The 18776-nt window shown below is 40.0% G+C and overlaps 1 protein-coding gene across 1 annotated transcript; it reads right to left on the bottom strand.

Moving 5' to 3' along the window:
• Positions 1-216: 216 nt before the first annotated feature.
• On the bottom strand, positions 217-15599 carry LOC307100519 (olfactory receptor-like protein OLF4; the record flags this gene model as incomplete). Its single annotated transcript, XM_079772986.1, has 2 exons — positions 217-305; positions 14624-15599. The coding sequence occupies 2 exons, from the start codon at positions 15597-15599 to the stop codon at positions 217-219; spliced, it is 1065 nt and encodes a 354-aa protein (XP_079629112.1).
• Between the last annotated feature and the right edge of the window lie 3177 nt (positions 15600-18776).

Raw genomic sequence — 18776 nt, 5'->3', positions numbered from 1 at the left:
GCTGCTCCTGAGGATGAAACATTTGCGAAATAATGTTTTTTCCTCAAAGTGACACACTACCCGAGTTATGCTCAGTGTTTTGGTGAAGTTTGACACACCAAGTTCAAAAGGTTGCCCATCACTGGATTAGAAGTTGGAACATAATTATGCAGGTGGGACTAATGTAATCACCATGGTCCTAGAATGCAGAAAAAAAAAAAGGAAAAATAGTTGGGATCAGAGGGATTTTTGGAGATGGTCTGCACTGGTGTCTGTGGAGATGGAGAAGGGGCCACAAGCCAAGGAATGCTTGTGGCCTTGAGAACCTGGGAAAGGAGAGGAAACAGATTATCTCCTGGAGCCTCCAGAAGGAACTGGCCCTGCAGACAACTTGATTTTAGTCTATTGAGACTAGTTTCAGACTTCTGACCTCCAAAACAGTAAGAACATAAGTGTGTTTCTTTTATGCCACCGAGTGCAGTATTTTATTACAACAGCCACAGGAACGCAATGCAGACATTTATCCAAACATTTTATTTTTTCAAAATATATTTTTATTGATTTCAGAAAGGAGAGGGAGAGAGAGAAACAAACATCAATGATGAGAGAGAATTATTGATCGGCTGCCTCATACATGCCCCACACTGGGGATCAAGCCTGAAACCCAGGCATGTGCCCTGACTGGGAATTGAACCTTGACCTCCTGGTTCATAGTGATACAGAATTTTTGGACTGAAACCCAGATTCTTTGTCTGCCAGAATCGAAGAATGAATCCACAGACAGAAAGTGGTATAGCAAAGGTGGAAATTTATTGAAGAATAAGTACAGACTCCCACATGAGGAGAGGGAAAGAGTCCCACAGAATGGACTCCCACATAGGGAGGGGGAAAGGGTCCCACTGAATTCCTTTTCCCTATGCCATAGGGCCTATGGCTTATAAAGGCTGCAGATCCTGGTGCCTTGATATCCTCTCTGACTGGTCATCACTATTCCCCTAGACTGGTTACCATAGTAACTCCTGGGCTCAAAGGTTGAGTCTCACATGGGACATGTTAGGTTCTCCCCCCTCCTTCCCTATTGTTTTCCTATTCCCTTTGGGCTTTCTTCTTCTCCTTCTGAATGAAGGGCTTCCTTCTCTTTATTTTGTAAATATAGACCTTTTGCTGTTCCCAACTCCTCATTCTATGGAAATGTACCTGTTGCAGCTTTCCAGCTCCCCCATTCTATGGAAATATACCTTCTGCTGCTCTGTAGTCCTGTGCTTTCTCCGTGGGCCCCTAATTTCCAAAATTTCTAATATTTCCTAAACTTGTCCTATTTTACCCCCAAAATTCCTGTTTCAATAGGTCCACGCTCAACCACTGAGCCACGCCTGCTGGGTCAAACTTTTTTTCCTGGAGGAAACGAAATATTAGCTTCTCAATTAATTCACTTAGCTTCCCTTGGATAAGAATAGTTTGTGTTAAAGTCTAACCTTAAGTAGAAGTAAAATATCTAAAGTCAATTTGGAGATTATGCCCCATTAGGTGGTAACGTGAATTCCCTATAATGTCTTTGTGCCTGAATTTCTACATTCCTTTATTTCACATTAATTCAACCATTTATTCTTTTAATTTCTATCCTACTCAAATTATCACAAATTTTCTTTCAACATAAAATATGGGATTATTAATGAGTCTTTTTATATATGAGTGTGAGTGCACTTATTTTAATTATCTACAAATGCACACACATACAGATAGATATACTTCTTACTTGTAAGAGAGTTCATGGATTTGTGGACGAAAGGAGCCACATGCTAACCTGACAAGCTCAGGGGAGGCCTGCGTGGCAGTCTTGCAAACTCAGAGACCTGGAATAACCACAAAGGATGGTTTGAAAATTAAATATTTAACTACAAACAGGTTATAGTGGGCAGTCATTCCTAAGCTGATACCTTCCCTGACAAAGATCAACTTAGATCTTCTTTCCTGAGCCCATTTGCCTTTTTGCCTCTAAGATAACATATCTGTGAGATGTCTGGGTAACTTGTAACTTCTTTCTTTTGCTGGAGCCCCTGGGGCACAACCAAATGTGGTAGGCGCCAGGACAGATGCCTCAAATTCCTTCATTATCCTGTTAATTGTTCCTGTACCCACCTAAGTATGTGTCCATCATTTTACTTTTTGTCCAATCCCAGGGGTTTCCCACCGTTTGACTTTATCCAATGAATTTCATGTAGCCCACCTATGTCCCTCCTTTGATGGCAATGTATAAATACAGATGTAACCCACCATTCTTCGGAGCATAATTTCAATTCGTTGAGTTTCTGCTTCCCGGCATATGTCGACAGTTTGGCTCAAATAAACTCACTAAAATTCTTTACAGGTTTCAATGGTTTTTTCGTTAACAGATTTAACAAGTATTTCCAAACATTTTATTTATTTCTAACAACATTCATCTGAATTAGGTTTATTATCCCACTGTTACAGAGAACCGGAATAATCAAACAATGCAGGAGAGTTTGGAGTCACACTTTATTCACCGCGGTGGGCTTGGAGAAAATGAATTCAAATTCTAAGCAAAGCTACAAGCAGAACTTCCCTTTTTATTAAGGAGCCAGCCCTCTGTGCAATTAGTGGTTATCTCGCTGCTGGCTTTGAAAACAAAAACAGTTCTAAAAATTTTTTTCTTTTTTTCTTTCTCTTTTTTCATTTTTTTATTAAGGTATTGTATGTGTACATATCTTACCATTGCCCCCCCACACCCCCCACCGCCACTCCCAAACATGCCCTCACCCCCGGAGTTTTGTGTCCATTGGTTATGCTTATATGTATGCATACCAGTCCTTCGGTTGATCTCTTATCTCCCCACCTCTCCCTAACCTTCCCACTGTAATTTGACAGTCTGTTTGATGCTTTACTGTCTCTGTATCTATCTTTTTGTTCAACAGTTTATAATTTTCTTTATTATCCATAAATGAGTGAGATCATGTGGTATTTTTCTTTTATTGACTGGCTTATTTCACTTAGCATAATGTTCTCCAATTCCATCCAGGTTGCTGTGAATGGTAAGAATTCCTTCTTTTTTATGGCAGCATAGTATTCCATTGTGTAGATGTACCACAGTTTTCTGATCCAGTCATCTGCTGACGGGCACCTAGGCTGTTTCCAAATCTTAGCTATTGTAAATTGTGCTGCTATGAACATAGGGGTGCATACATCCTTTCTTATTGGTGTTTCCAGTTTCTTAGGATATATTCCTAGGAGTGGGATTACTGGGTCAAATGGGAGTTCCATTTTCAGTTTTTTGAGGAAACTCCATACTGTTCTCCACAGTGGCTGCACCAGTCTGCATTCCCACCAGCAGTGCACGAGGGTTCCTTTTTCTCCGCATCCTCACCAGCACTTGTCGTTTGTTGATTTGTTGATGATAGCCATTCTGGCCGGTGTGAGATGGTACCGCATTGTTGTTTTGATTTGCATCTGTCGGATAATTAGTGACTTTGAGCATGTTTTCATGTGTCTCTTGGCCTTCCTTCTGTCTTCTTTTGAAAAGATTCTATTTAGGTCCGTTGCCCATTTTTTTTACTGGATCATTTATCTTCCTTTTATTAAGTTTTATAAGCTGCCTGTAGATATTGGAGATTAAACCTTTATCAGTGATAACATTTGCAAATATGTTCTTCCATACAGTGGGATTTCTTGTTGTTTTGTTGATAGTTTCTTTTGCTGTGCAAAAGCTTTTTATTTTTATGTAGTCCCATTTGTTTATTTTCTCTTTAGCTTCCATTGCCCTAGGGGCAGTATCAGTGAAAAAGTTCTTTCGGCATATGTCTGAGATTTCTCTGCCTGTGGATTTCTCTAGTATTTTTATGGTTTCCCCTCTTATGTTTAAGTCTTGTATCCATTTTGAGTTTATTTTTGTGTATGGTGTAAGTTGGTGATCTAGTTTCATTTTTTTTGCATGTATCTGTCCAATTTTCCCAACACCATTAGCTTTTATTATGTTGAGGTATGATCCTTCTATTCCCACCTTGTTGAGAGTTTTTATCAAGGAAGGGTGTTGGATTTTGTCAAATGCTTTTTCTGCATCTATTGATATGACTATGTGATTTTTAAAAAATATATTTTATTGATTTTTTATAGAGAGGAAGAGAGAGGGATAGAGAGCTAGAAACATCGATGAGAGAGAAACATCGATCAGCTGCCTCTTGACCGGAATCGAAGGTACATGCCCTTGACCGGAATCGAACCCGGGACCCTTGAGTCCGCAGGCCGATGCTCTATCCACTGAGCCAAACCGGTTTTGGCGACTATGTGATTTTTATCTCTCAATTTGTTTATGTGATGTATCATGTTTATTGATTTGCGGATATTGTACCATCCTTGCATTCCTGGGATAAATCCTACTTGGTCATGGTGTATGATCTTTCTGATGTACTGCTGGAGCCGATTTGCTAGAATTTTGTTGAGGATTTTGGCATCTATGTTCATGAGGGATATTGGTCTGTAATTCTCTTTCATTGTGTTGTCTTTGTCTGATTTTGGTATTAGGGTGATGCTGGCTTCATAGAAGGAGCCTGGATTATGATGATCTCTGAACGTATAATAATCTGGCCACTCAGTGTATTTGCATCTCAAATGGGTACCAAAAGTATTCTAGACTTTTGCTGGAGATCAACCACCTATTTCCCCTGAGCTTTATATCAATCAGTGCAAAGGGGAAAACTGATCAGGTGCACAATTTATAGTATCATTGATATCAAATAAATGAGGTACTCAAGAGAAGTATACTGAGTGGCCAGATTATTATGCATTCAGAGATCATAATAATCTGGCCACTCAGTGTATTCTTCTATTAGTTCAGGTCTTCCTCTATCGCTTTTTTCAGCATCCTGAAATTTTCTGAGTACAGGTTCTTTATCTCTGTGGTTAAGTTTATTCCTAGGTATCTTAATTTTTTTGTTGCAATTGTAAATGGGATTTCTTTCTAAATTTCTCTTTCTGTGAGTTCATTATTGGTGTATAGAAAAGCCATAGACTTCTGGGTGTTAAGTTTGTATCCTGCTACATTGCTGAATTCATTTATTAAGTCTAGTAGTTTTTTGATGGAGTCTTTGGGGTTTTCTATGTACAATATCATGTCATCTGCGAATAAGGACAGTTTTACTTCTTCTTTTTCAATTTGGATGTCTTTTATTTCTTGTTCTTGTCTGATCACAATGGCTAGTACTTCCAGTACTAAGTCGAACAGGAGTGGTGAGAGTGGGCATCCCTGTCTTGTTCCTGTTCTTAGGGGAAATAGTTTTAGTTTTTGCCCATTGAGTATGATGTTGGCTGTGGATTTGTCATACATGGCTTTTATTATGTTGAGATATGATCCTTCTATTCCTACTTTGCTATGAGTTTTTATTAAGAAAGGGTGTTGAGTTTTGTCAAATGCTTTTTCTGCATCAGTGAATATAATTATATGGTTATATCTCTCAGTTTGTTTATGTGGTGTATCACATTTATTTATTTATTTTTAAATAAATCTTTATTGTGCAGATTATTACAGTTCCTCTCCCCCCGCCCATAGATCTCCTCTACTCGGTTCCCACTCCACCCTCTGCCCTTACCACCCCCCCCCCCCACAGTCCTCATCCATAGGTGTACGATTTTTGTCCAGTCTCTTCCCACACCCTCCACACCCCTTTCCCCCAAGAATTGTCAGTCCACTCCCTTTCTATGCCCCTGATTCTATTGTATTCACCAATTTATTCTGTTTATCAGATTTCTTATTCACTTGATTTTTAGATTCACTTGTTGATAGATATGTATTTGTTGTTCATAACTTTTATCTTTACCTTTTTCTTCTTCTTCCTCTTCTTAAAGAATACTCTTCAGCATTTCATATAATACTGGTTTGGCAGTGATGAACTCCTTTAGCTTTTCCTTATCTGTGAAGCTCTTTATCTGACCTTCAATTCTGAATGATAGCTTTGCTGGGTAGAGTAATCTTGGTTGTAGGTGCTTGCTATTCATCACTTTGAATATTTCTTGCCACTCCCGTCTGGCCTGCATAGTTTCTGTTGATAAATCAGCTGACAATAGTATGGGTACTCCCTTGTAGGTAACTAACTGTTTTTCTCTTGCTGCTTTTAATATTCTCTCTTTGTCTTTTGCTCTTGGCATTTTAATTATGATGTATCTTTGGATTTCTCTTGTTTGGGGTTCCCTGCGCTTCCTGAACTTGCAAGTCAATTTTGTCATTGTTTCTTCAAATAGGTTTTCAATATCTTGCTCTCTCTCTTCTTCTGGCACCCCCATAATTCAGATGTTGGTACGCTTGAAGTTGTCCCAGAGGCTCCTTGTACTATCTTCAAATTTTTGGATTCTTTTTCTCTTTTCCGGTTGGGTGTTTTTTGCTTCTTCGTATTTCAAATCTTTGACTTGATTCTTGCGATACTCTAGTCTGCTGTTGGATCTCTGTATATTATTCTTTATTTCAGTCAGTGTACGCTTAATTTCTAGTTAGTCCTTTTTCATATCTTTGAGGGACTCACTAAATTTATCCGCGGTTTCTAGAAGATTCTTGAAAAACCTTATAACCATGGTTTTGAACTCAATATCCAGTAGTTTGCTTTTCTCCATTTCTGTCATTTGTGACCTGTTTCTTTGACTCTGCATTTTGGCTGCTTTCCTGTGTTGCTAGAGTGGCTTTGTGTGCTAGGTGTCCTATAGCGCCCAGTGTCTCAGCCTACCCAGTTACCTGAGGTGGATACTTTGGTGCACCCATTTGTGGGCTGTGTGCACAGTCTTGTTGTAGTTAAGCCTTGATTGTTGTTGGTATCACTGGGAGGAATTGACCTCCAGGCCAATTGGCTGTGAGGATCAGCTGTGTCTATGATGGGAGAATTTCTGTGCTGGAGACACCAGTATGAGGCAAGACTTGCTTCAGTGGGGCTTTGGTGCTCACTGAGTCTGCCCCCTGAGTGTGTCCCTTATGGATCTGAGGAGCTGTAATCTGGATGGTTCCACTCTGACCACTGGGTACACTGGCTCTTGGATCTCCAAGGAGGTGCTAATTTAGCCTCTGTTTGAGGCCACCCAGCAGGAACTACAGAGAGATCTGCAGATGCCTCTTCTTTGTTTGGGGTTTGGAGGTGCCCAGATGAGGCCCAGCTGTGAAGCAATGAAAGCTGCTGTGGAGCCTTGGGGCTTCTTTTGGATGTTCTGGGGCTTTCTGACCCAGCTGTAGTTTGTTAGGTAATTTTAGATTGCAAAGAGCCAGGCCATTCATATGCAAAAGCCTCTGTGCACAGCTTGGGTGGGGTGGGGTGGGGTCTCAGGGAATCAACAAGGTGGAGCAAACAGTTATGGCTGATCCTCAGCCCTGCCCTAAGATTCCCCGGGTCTCAGTGTCCCATGGTAATAGGTAATTGCTTCAAGCACCTCTGAGAGAAAGCTGCCCTCGAGTTCCACCGGATGCCAGAAAGTCCAGTTTCTCCCCGTATGAGTCTGGTCCCCAGAGTTCCACCCAGAACTGGAGTTCAGAGCAGTTGGGAGCTTGTGTCTCCTTCCCAATTGAAAAAGACAACCGCGTCCTCAGTTGCCAGCCCTTTCTGCATGTGCGTGTGCCTCCGTACCTCTGCACTTTACTTCCGCAGCTCCTCTGAGTCTCAGTGTGCTTTTCTCTTTCCTGCTAGTTGTAGAATTTCCACTCAGCCAGCCTTCCTGTGGTTCTGGATGATGTCCATTTTGTCTTTTAGTTGTAGTTTTGAAGTGGTTGTGCAAGGCAGCAAGTTCAGGTGTTTACCTATGCCGACATCTTGATTTTTTGTATCACATTTATTGATTTGTGATTATTGTAACATCCTTGCATCCCCAGAATAAATCTCACTTGGTCATAGTGTATTATCTTTCTAATGTAATTCTGGTCTTATTTGCTAAAATTTTGTTGAGGATTTTGGCATCTATTTTCATTAGGGATATTGATCTGTAATTCTCTTTCTTTGTATTGTCTTTATCTGTTTTGGAAATTAGGGTAATGCTGTCTTCGTAGAAAGAGCTTGGAAGTGCTCCTTCCTCTTGAATTTTTTGAAATAGTCTGAGGATGGTAGATTTTATTTCTTCTTTGAATGTTTTATAAAACTCTCCTGTGAAGCCGTCTGGTCCAAAGCTTTTGTTTGTGGGAAGTTTTTTGATTACTGCTTCAATTTCCTTCATAGTTATCAGCCTATTCAGATTTTTTGATTACTTTTGGTTGAGTTTTGGGAGGTCCTATTTTTCAAAGAATATGTCCATTTTTTTCTAGATTGACCAGTATGTTGGAATAGAGTTGCTCATAGTATTTTTTTTTTTTACAATCTTCATATTTCTGTGGGATCTGTTGTTATCTAATCTCTCTTTTTTTCTGATTTTGTTTATTTGGGTCCACTCTCTTTGCTTCTTGGTGAGCCTGCCTAGAGGTTCATTAATCTTGTTTATGCTTTCAGAGAACAAGCTCTTGGTTTCATTGATCTTTTGTGTGTGTATATATATATATATATATATATTTTTTTTTTTTTGGTCTCTATGTAATTTATTTCCACTCTGATCTTTATTATTTCCTTCTTTCTGCTCACTCTGAACTTTTCTTGTTGCTCTCTCTCTAGTTCTTCAAGTTGCAGGTTTAGATGGTTTATTACCAGTTTTTTTTTTTTTTTTTTTTTTTTTTTAGGTAGGCCTGTAATCCTATGAACTTCCCTCTCAGGATTGCTTTCACTGTGTCCCAAAGATTTTGGATTGTTGTGTTTTCATTGTTGTTTGTTTCCAGGATGTTTTTTTTATTTCTTCTTTGATGTCTTTGGTAACCCATGCATTGTTTAATAGTATGCTATTCAGCCTCCAAGTGTTTGCATTTTTGTGATTGTTTTTACTCTAGTTGATTTCTAATTTTATGCCATTGTGGTCTGAGAAGAGGCTTGATAAGATTTCAATCTTTTTGAATTTTGAGAGACTTTGCCTGGGTCCCAATATGTGGTCTATCTTTCAAAATGTCCCATGTGCACTTGAGAAAAATGAATGTATATTCTGTAATTTTGGGGTGGAATGTTCTGATGATGTCAATTATGTCCATCTGATCTAGTGAGTTGTTTAAGATCAAGGTTCCTTGGCTAATTTTTTTTTTTTTGTCTAGAGGATTAATCCAGTGATGTTAATGGGGTATTAAAGTCTCCTACTATGATTGTGTTGCTGTCAATCTCTTCCCTGATATCTTCCAGAAGGTTTTTTTTTAATGTATTTGGGTGTTCCTGAATTGGGTGCATAAGTGTTTAACAGAGTTATATCCTCTTGCTGCATTGATCCCTTTAGAATTATGAAGTGGTCTTCCTTATCTCTTGTTAAGTATGGTCTTCACTTTGAGGTCTATTTTGTCAGATATATGTATTGCTACTCTAGATTTTCTTTCATTTCCATTTGCCTGATAGATATTTTTCCATCCTTTCACTTTCACTCCACGTGAGTCCCTTGTTCTGAGCTGGGTCTATTGTAGACAGCATATACATGGGTCGTGTTTTTTTTAATCCATTCAGCCACTTGATGTGTTTTGATTGGAGCATTTAATGTTATTATTGATAGATATTTGTTTATAGCATTTCTGTACTTTATGCCTATGTTCCTTTCTCCCATTCTAGTTCTTCTTTTTACAGCATTCCCTTTAGTATTTCTTGCATCGCTGGCTTGGTAGTTATAAACTCCCTTAGCTTTTTTTGTCTGTAAAGCTCCTGATTTCCCCTTCAATTTTGATTGATAGTCTTGCTGGATAGAGTATTCTTGGATTCAGTCCTTTGCTTTGCATCACTTTGTATACTTCTTTCCATTCCCTTTTAGCTTGATGTGTTTCTGTTCAGAAATCATTTGATAATTTGATGTATGATCCTTTGTAGGTAACTCTCTGTCTCTCTCTTGCAGCCTTTAATATTCTCTCTTTGTCATTCACATTTGCCATTGTAATTATGATGTGTCTTGGTGTGGGTCTTTTGGCGTTTATCTTGCTTGTGACTCTCTGTACTTGTGTAACTTTTTTCTTCCCCATATCAGGGAAGTTTTCTGTCATTATTTCTTCAAATAGATTTTCTAATCCTTGCTGCTCTTCTTGTCTGTCTGGCACCCCTATTATATGTATGTTACTCATTTCTTGTTGTCTCAAAGCTCCCTTAGGGTGTCCTCCTGCTTTTTAATTTTTTTCTCCAGTTGCTGTTCAGATTGTGGTTGTTTCTCTACCTTATCTTCTAACTCACTAATTCAGCCCTCTGCTTCTTCTAGTCTATTGTTGAAACCTTCCATTGCCTTTTTGATTACAGCTATATCACTTTTAATTTCTTCCTGATTTTTACATAAGTTGTTGATTTTCTTGTCCATTGGTTTATGAACTGTATGGCCATTACTCTGAATTCTTTTTCTGTAATAGTGCATGCCTCCATTTCACTTATTTTCTTTATTGGCAATTCCTCTTTTTCTTTCCTCTGGGGATTGTTTCCTTGTCTCCCTATTGTAACTATCACCAGAAGGTCCAATCACGGAATTGTGGGTGTCTGGGCTGTGTGCAGTGGGACCTTTGCAACACCTAAGTGACACTCAAGAGCTCCGACACCAAGATGTGTGGCTGCTGTGGGTCTGTGGGAGTCATGCTCACCCAGGATCAGAGTCACCAGTGCTCAGTGCTGTGTGCACCTAGAATCAGGGACCCCCCTGCGCCATGCTGAAAAAGAGAATCTGCTGTTGTGTGTCAAAAATAAGAATCCCCTAGTGTGCCAGGAGTCAGTATCCCCTTGTGCTCATGCCAAGAATTGAGTATTGGAGTCTCTGTTGCTTGGTGTGGCCTTGTGTCAAGAAGCAGGATCCCTGTGTGCGCATGTGCCGAGAATTGGAGTCACTGGCTCTTAGTGTGTGTGCATTGGGAATCAGGGATCTTGAGCATGGGTGATGAGAAACAGAGTCAAGTCACTGGTGCTCAGTACTGCTTTCTGCATGGAGAGTCAGGGTCCCCGGTCTGCTTAGGGGACCAGGTTGCACAGTCACCTTGTGTTGGTGAGAGGTCTACTCCTGCCCTATGGGAAACAATCTTCTGGGTGTGCTCTCCTAGAATCAAAGTCAGGTGGCACAGCCTCCCTGTGTGGGAGTGGGTTCTGATGTGTGGGTGCGTGCTTCAGGAAGCAGATTCCCTGTGTCTGTGTGCCCAGGCTCAAATTCAGGTAGTGCACCTGTCCTGTGTGGGTGTGTGGTCTGGTCACACGGGTGCATGCTGTGGGAAGCAGATTCCCCATGTCTGTGTGCCCAGGCTCAAATTCAGGTAGTGCAGTTGCCCTATGTGGGCAGGAGGCCTGCTTGCGCAGAGTGGGTCTAGCAGTTTCTATGCTGCTGCAGCAGGCCAGTAGGGAGGGCAATTGGTTCTGTGACTCACAGAAATTCGTGATCGGGATGCCTGGAGTCTTGGTGTCCATGGATCTGCAGCTGTGGTTGCAGATCTTTGTCCCAAGTGGCTGTCCTGTGTAGGGTCCCAGTATATGTCTGAGACCACACTAGGTGGCGAAGCTAGGATCCTAGTCTCAAGCAGTTCTGTTCTTCAAGATGGCATGCTTTCTGTGCTGGTGTTATCCTCCCCAGAGTGTTTGTGGTGGCAGCAGGGTTTTGCTGTCTAAGACTGCCTGGTTTGGCAGCCCCCAGGAAGACCTGCAGGATCTAACTGTCTCTAGTTCTCTCTCTCTCTCTCTCTCTCTCTCTCTCTCTCTCTCTCTCTCTCACACACACACACACACACACACCACACGTCCACACACTCCTCTATCTCTCCCTCAATCTCTCACACACTCTTCCTCCCTACCTTCTTGCTGGTCACCATCTTTCTCCCATTTTTATTCTTTATGCTAGTGTTTCTTCTTCCCTTCCTATTTCTTCTTTTTACAGTAGACCCTTTAGCATTTCTTGCATTGCTCATTTGGTAGTAATAAACTCCCTGAGTCCTTTTTTGTCTGTAAAGCTCCTGATTTCACCCTCAACTTTGATAGCCTTGCTGGGTACAGTATTCTTGGATTCAGACCAATGTTTTGCATGACTTTGTATATTTCATTCCATTTCCTTCTGGCCTGATGTTTTTCTGTTGAGAAATCTGTCAATAGTCTGATGGGAGACCCCTGTAGGTAATTTCTGTCTCTCTCTGGCATCCTTTAAGATTCTTACTTTGTTTTTGGTGTTTGCCAATTTAATGATAACGTGTCTTGGTGTTGGTCTTTTGGGGTTCAACCTGTTTGGGACTCTGAGCTACTTGAACTTTTGTGATTTTTTTTTCTTCCCAATATCAGAGAAGTTTTCTGTCATTATTTCTTCAAACAGGTTTTCTATTATTTGTCAGGTTTGTCTCCTTCTGGCACCCCTATTATGCGGATGTTGTTTTGTTTCATGTTGTTCTAAAGTTCCCTTAGGCTAGCCTACTGTTTTTTAAGTTTTTTTTTTCTAGTTGCTGCTTTGCTTGGGTATTTTTTCCTACTTTATCTTCTAGCTCACTGATGCAATCCTCCACTTCTTGTAGTCTACTGTTGATGTTTTCTATTGTGGTCTTTATTGCCGTAATGTCATTCTTCATTACTTCTTGGTTCTTCATTTCCTCTTGGTTCCTACACATATTTTTGAATTTGTCTTCCATCTTTTTCAGCATCCTTATGACCATTGCTCTGAATTCTTTCTCTGGCATATTGCTTGCCTCCATTTCATTTACTTCCTTTTCCAGTGATTCCTCCTTTTCTTTCGTATGCAGACTGTTTCTTTGCCTCCCCATGATTGCTCCTCTCAGGGTGTCTGGTTATGTAGCTCTCTCTCTCCTGCATTGACTCTATCTAGGTGATTGGTCTCTGACCTTTACATCCACGGATTGCCTCACCAGCACTTTTTGATTCGCCAATTCCAGGTGGATGTTATTTGATTCACCTGTTCCTTCTCTCTGCTCTGTGAGAAGGCGCAGAGCATGTCTGCATATTCGGCACTGCTTTGTCTCCCCCCTGGACAAACGTTTTAGGCGCCCAAGGTCGGGGAGGCTGGAGTCTTGGTGTTTGTGGGTTCGCAGCTGAGGCAGCTAGTCCTTGGGCATTGTGGTTGTAGGGTCCCGGGGTGTATCCAAAGTCTCCCTGGTTGAAGGTAAGGCTGGGCTTCTGATCACAGCTGCTCCCCATTACAAGATGGCGTGGTCTCTGTGGCAGAGCTGGATGCTCTGGGAGAGATGTCAGCAGTAGTGGAGGCTGCCCAGCCAGGGGAACCAGGTACACTAGTCCCCAACAGTCCTATGGAATACAGCTGTCCCTCACAAACAAATACAGTCACTCCCTGCATGTCCATGCAATCTCTTTTCGCTCTCTCACTCACATACTCTCTTGCAGCCTGCCATCCCGACAGCAGCCATCTTGGAACTGTGGATGATTCTTTTTTTTACTATATTTTATTGACTTTTTTTACAGAGAGGAAGGGAGAGGGATAGAGAGTTAGAAACATCGATGAGAGAGAAACATCGATCAGCTGCCTCCTGCACGCCCCCCACTGGGGATGTGCGTGCAACCAAGGTACATGCTCTTGACCGGAATCAAACCTGAGACCCTTCAGTCCCCAGGCCAATGCTCTATCCACTGAGCCAAACCGGTTAGGGCTGGATGATTCTTTTAGTAAAAAAAATTTGGTACAATATTTGTCACTTGAGAAAAATTATTCTAAAAAATACATGTTTTCTCATTATGTAAATGGACATGATGGAAATAAATTTGGGAAGCTAAAAAAACAACAAAAGGGAAAAACTGTAGGATATAAGAGAAAGAAGAAAGTGTAATAAAGTGAGTTACTGAAATTGAATACAGAAGTTAAGGTAAAGGAAATGGAAATTCTAGCGGGCAATGGAGAATAAGGACACATATGTAATACCTTAATCAATAAAGAAATTAAAAAAAAAGAAATGGAAATTCTAGAAAATGAATAGAAAAAGAAAGCTCTATTTCCACAGTCTGAAGATAATCACAGTATCTGATTCTGAGCCTTTTAAAAAATGAATCCAAAGACACACTTTATTCCTACATTTCATGCAATTTGTAACAAGAGTTAATAGCTCAAATTCTCTTATTTGCAAAGCTATATCTATAATCCTAAATGGATTTGAGCATGGCTGATAAACAAATTATTTTCATGTGAAAAATATCAGTTAAAGAAGACATTTGCTGGTAATTAAGTCAAAATGCATTAAATAATAGCATTTTTATTAATACAAATACTTACTCTGTTTTTAAACTAATAATAACTTAATAATCTGTGCAATGATATCCACTATCTAGGTGTGCTCATTTTCAACCTGTTTACACATCATTGTAAATGCAGATTACTGAGCCCTTCTGAAGAGGGACTCAGAAACTGCATTTTATTAAAAACAACACTTTAATGTTGAAAGTATTAGATATGTCTTCCTTTTTTGCCCATTGACTCCTTCTAGCCCACCCTGGCCTCCTGCCCCAGGCATTTACCACCTTATTGTCTGTGTCCAGGGGTTATGCATATATTCATATAAGTTCTTTGGTTGATCTCTTCCCATCCACTCATCCACCACCGCCTTCCCTCTGAGATTGGACAGTCTGTCCCATGCTTCTATGTCTGACTCTGAGACTTTTACCTCTGCCATCAGGGTATGTCTTCAGTCCTAGGACAACTGGCCTGTTTGTAGTTTCCTTCACAAAGAATGTCTTCAGTGCCTGTTTGATGTCCTTGTTCCTGAGACTGTAGATGAAGGGGTTCAGCATGGGTGTGACCACAGTGTACATCACTGATGCTGTTTCACTTGAATGTGAGCTCTGAGTAGCAGCAGAGCTGAGGTACACGCCTAGCGTTGTACAATAAAATAAGCAGACAACTGAGAGGTGAGATGCACAGGTAGAAAATGCTTTGTACTTCCCCTGAGCTGATGACATTCCACATATGCAGGACACTACCTTACAATATGAGTAAAGGATCCCGATGAAAGGACCAACCGCCAGCAGGACAGCTGCAAAATACATCACCATGTTATTAAGAAAGGTGTCCGAACAGGCAAGTTGGATCATCTGATTGAGTTCACAGATAAAGTGGGGGATTTCCAAGTTTGCACAGAAGGACAGTCTCAACGCCATTGTGCATTGTAACAAGGAATTCAGGATACTCATGATCCAAGACATCAAAACCAGCAGTCCACAGAGTCGGGGGTTCATGATGACCATATAGTGCAGGGGGTGGCAGATGGCCACAAAACGGTCATAGGCCATTACTGTCAGGAGAAAAATGTCCAACACTGAAAAGAGTATAAGAAAATATATCTGTGTGATGCATCCTGTGTACGTTATGGCTTTCTTCTGTGCCTGTATGTTGACCAGCATCTTTGGGATGGTGGTGGAGGTGAAACAGATGTCTATCAAGGACAGGTTGGAGAGGAAGAAGTACATGGGCGTGTGGAGGTGGGAGTCTGAGCTGACAGCCAGGATGATGAGCAGGTTTCCCAACACAGTGATCAGGTACATGGAGAGGAAAAGCCCAAATATGAGGGGCTGTAATTCTGGGTCCTCTGAAAATCCCAGGAGAATAAATTCTGAAATTTGTGTACCATTTCTTGGTGGCATATGGTGGAGGTGACTACTAGGAAAGAAGGAAATAATATGACTAATTCACAAAAACTTGTGTTACATATTTGAAATGCTAACATTTTTATTTGTAGAGAAAGGATTAATTTTAACATATTGTGTATGAATCTGGTCTCTTTTCGGGAAAACCCTTATGTCACCTGTGATAGGAAGCTTTTGCATCAATCATAATTTATTCTTAAGGTATTATGTATTCTACAGTTTCAATGAGACATTTTTCATGTGTTTCAGGAATATAAATTGAGTGCTGACCATGTTTTTGGCGCTGTCCAGGCTGTAAGTATAGGGTGCTGAAGACCAAAGTTTCTACAACTCAGTGATGGAGATGATCCCTGGCTCTGGGTCAGGGTGGGTGTGGAAGGCAACATGGATGATTCTCTCCCCCCTCCTCCAAATCAATGGAAAAAATATCCTCATGTGAGAATTAACTATATATATATAACATTTGAGATGGTGACAGGTGTTATGAAGAAAAGGAAAGCAGGTATAAAGAAATGAATAGAGTGTTTTATTTTTCATGGGTGTTTAGGCAAGACCTACAAACTAGATGTCACTTGTAAAGAGACCTCACGTAAGAGAGGGAGATGCAAGGTTCTGTGGGAAAGCGTGTGCTGGGCAGAGAGAATGGCCTGGGTAAAGATCCTGAGGAAGATGTTTGTTTAATGTTCAGCCAAAAAGGAAACCAGAGTTGGAGGTGAATGAGCGTGAGGAAGAGGATGAGAGAAGGTGTCAGACAAGTTGGGGCCTCTCTGCTACTGTTGAAACTTCAAGCACTTGGACATCATTGGTCACACTGCCTCTTGCACTTTGTTGCAAACGTGCCCCATGGATGCAAACAGGTCCCTCCTTAGTACCTTCTCTTGATCGAGTTCTGGCTCCTGTATTGTTATAGTTACCTCGGAATATATGATCCCTAGTCCTCCTGTTTTGAGGACTGCACACACACACACACACACACACACACACACACACACACACGGTGCGGCAAAAGTAGATTTACAGTTGTTCACATGGAAAATTATACAATAATTAAAAAGTAATCATATAAGAATAAACTCTGTGTTCTGTGTACTCACAACTATAAACATATTTTTACTCTACCCATTATATACACTATAGAATATTCCTCAGCAATAAAAAGAATGAAACTTGCTATTTGCCACAACATGGGACAGGCCTAGGGAGCATTATGCTAAGCGAAATAAGTCAGACAGATAGACAAATACCATATAAGTTCTCTTACATGTATAATCTTAAACAAAACAAACAAACAACCAAAACAAAACAATAACAAACTCATACATACAGAACAAACAGATGGGCATGAGGGAGTGGGTGAAACAGGTGAAGGGGAATACGAAGTACAAACTTTCAGTTATAAAATAAATAAATCATTTATATGTAGTGTATAGCACAAAGAATATAGTTAATAATATCTTAATAACTTTGCACAGTGACAGATGGGTACTAGACTTATTGTGGTGACCACATTGTAAGTATATAACTGTTGAATCACTATATTGTATACCTGTAGTTAATGTAATATTGTATGCTAAGCATACTTTAACCTTTTGCACTCGGATGTCGAGTGTGACTCGACACGGTTAGCATTAGAATAAAGGAATCGAGAAAAAAAGCAAGGGAGTGTAAAGGGTTAATAAAGAATAAACCATAAAATAATAGTTGTAATTGTATAAAAATTCTGTTGAATAAACATTGTGAGAGCAAAAGGAATGAAATGAAACGAGGAGTTAAAAATGATCTAATAAGCTCAGGTGTGAGGAAGAAAAATCTTCCTTGGTTCTGGCAGCATTTGAACCCTAAACACAATCCCCAGATGCCCAGCAAAATAATAAGAGAACAAAAAGAAACTTGTCTAAAAGACAAAAGAGGTGATATCTTTATGGTGTCACTTTACATATTGTACACCCAAAGCAAAGGGATAAACCAACACTTCACTAAAGAAAATATCAAGGGGAACATTTTATTTTATTTTTTTTAAATTAAATTTTATTGTTTAAAGTATTACACACAGTAGTACATATATCTCCTTTTTTCCAAGGGTAACATTTTAAATATCAAGCAGTGAAGACTTGTTTTTTCTGGACCTATTTTGTAATTATTTGACCAGTTCATTTTTATATGGTCTGAGGGAGGATGAGCTCCTTTCTTCCTTTTTTGATGTGGCAACTTTTCTATTATTTCTTGGGCTTTGGGTTTTGATCTCTTTTGTGACAAGCCCAGTGGGCACACTCTGTTCCTGGTTCTGGTCTTCATCCAACATGCAAAACCTCCCAGACCATGCTTTATAAATCCTGCCACACCATGACAATTCTATCTAATTATACTGAATAGCTTTCTTCATATGATTCTTCCTGAGGACATTATTTTAAGCACCCATTTATTTCATTGTTTTCTGCCCTCACTGTTATACTGCATGATCAAAAGAGCAGCATAACCAATGGACACAGACACTAGGGGGGTGAGGGCATGTGCTAGGTGGATGGAGGAGGCCTGGCGGAGGTCAATAGGGGAAAAGGGAGACATATACTCTACTATTTGTAATACTTTAAACAATTAAAAAAGGAGAGCAGGGGCTTCCCCTGCTTTGTTCACATTTTGAGTTTTTCACAAAGGTATGTGTATGGATACTCACTTACATAGAAACAAAAAATGGAAAGAAAGAAGGAATAATAAACCAGGTTACAATGAGTAGTTTCAAAACAAACATAATAAACATAATTGAATGAAGAACCAAATATTAACTGAAAGAAGACATAATTTAAAGATATCAACACGGGTTAATAATTAAATTGTAAATTTAGAAGAATATAATACATAATGTTCGTAGAATGTTCTGGCACATAGCAGATGCTCAGTTATTATTCATTTAATGATTCCAGAATTAGGTCTCAATGTATATGAACATTTACCATAAGGCAAAGCTTGTCTTTCCATTTAATACTTAGTCTTCCTCTTTGACTTTTAATTAGTTTTCCTCATGTGAATACCCAGCCTGAGAGAAGACACTGCAATGTACGTCTCACCAACTGCTGTTGCAAGGTACCATCTCCCTGCACTGGCCAGGGTCTTTTCAATAAATACAAAACATGCTCCATCACACCTCACCTTGGAAATTTAACACAAACACTCTCA

This window comes from Cnephaeus nilssonii (genome assembly GCF_951640355.1).
Source record: "Cnephaeus nilssonii genome assembly, chromosome: 5".
Taxonomy (NCBI): domain Eukaryota; kingdom Metazoa; phylum Chordata; class Mammalia; order Chiroptera; family Vespertilionidae; genus Cnephaeus; species Cnephaeus nilssonii.
This window is presented reverse-complemented; position numbering and strand designations above follow the sequence as displayed.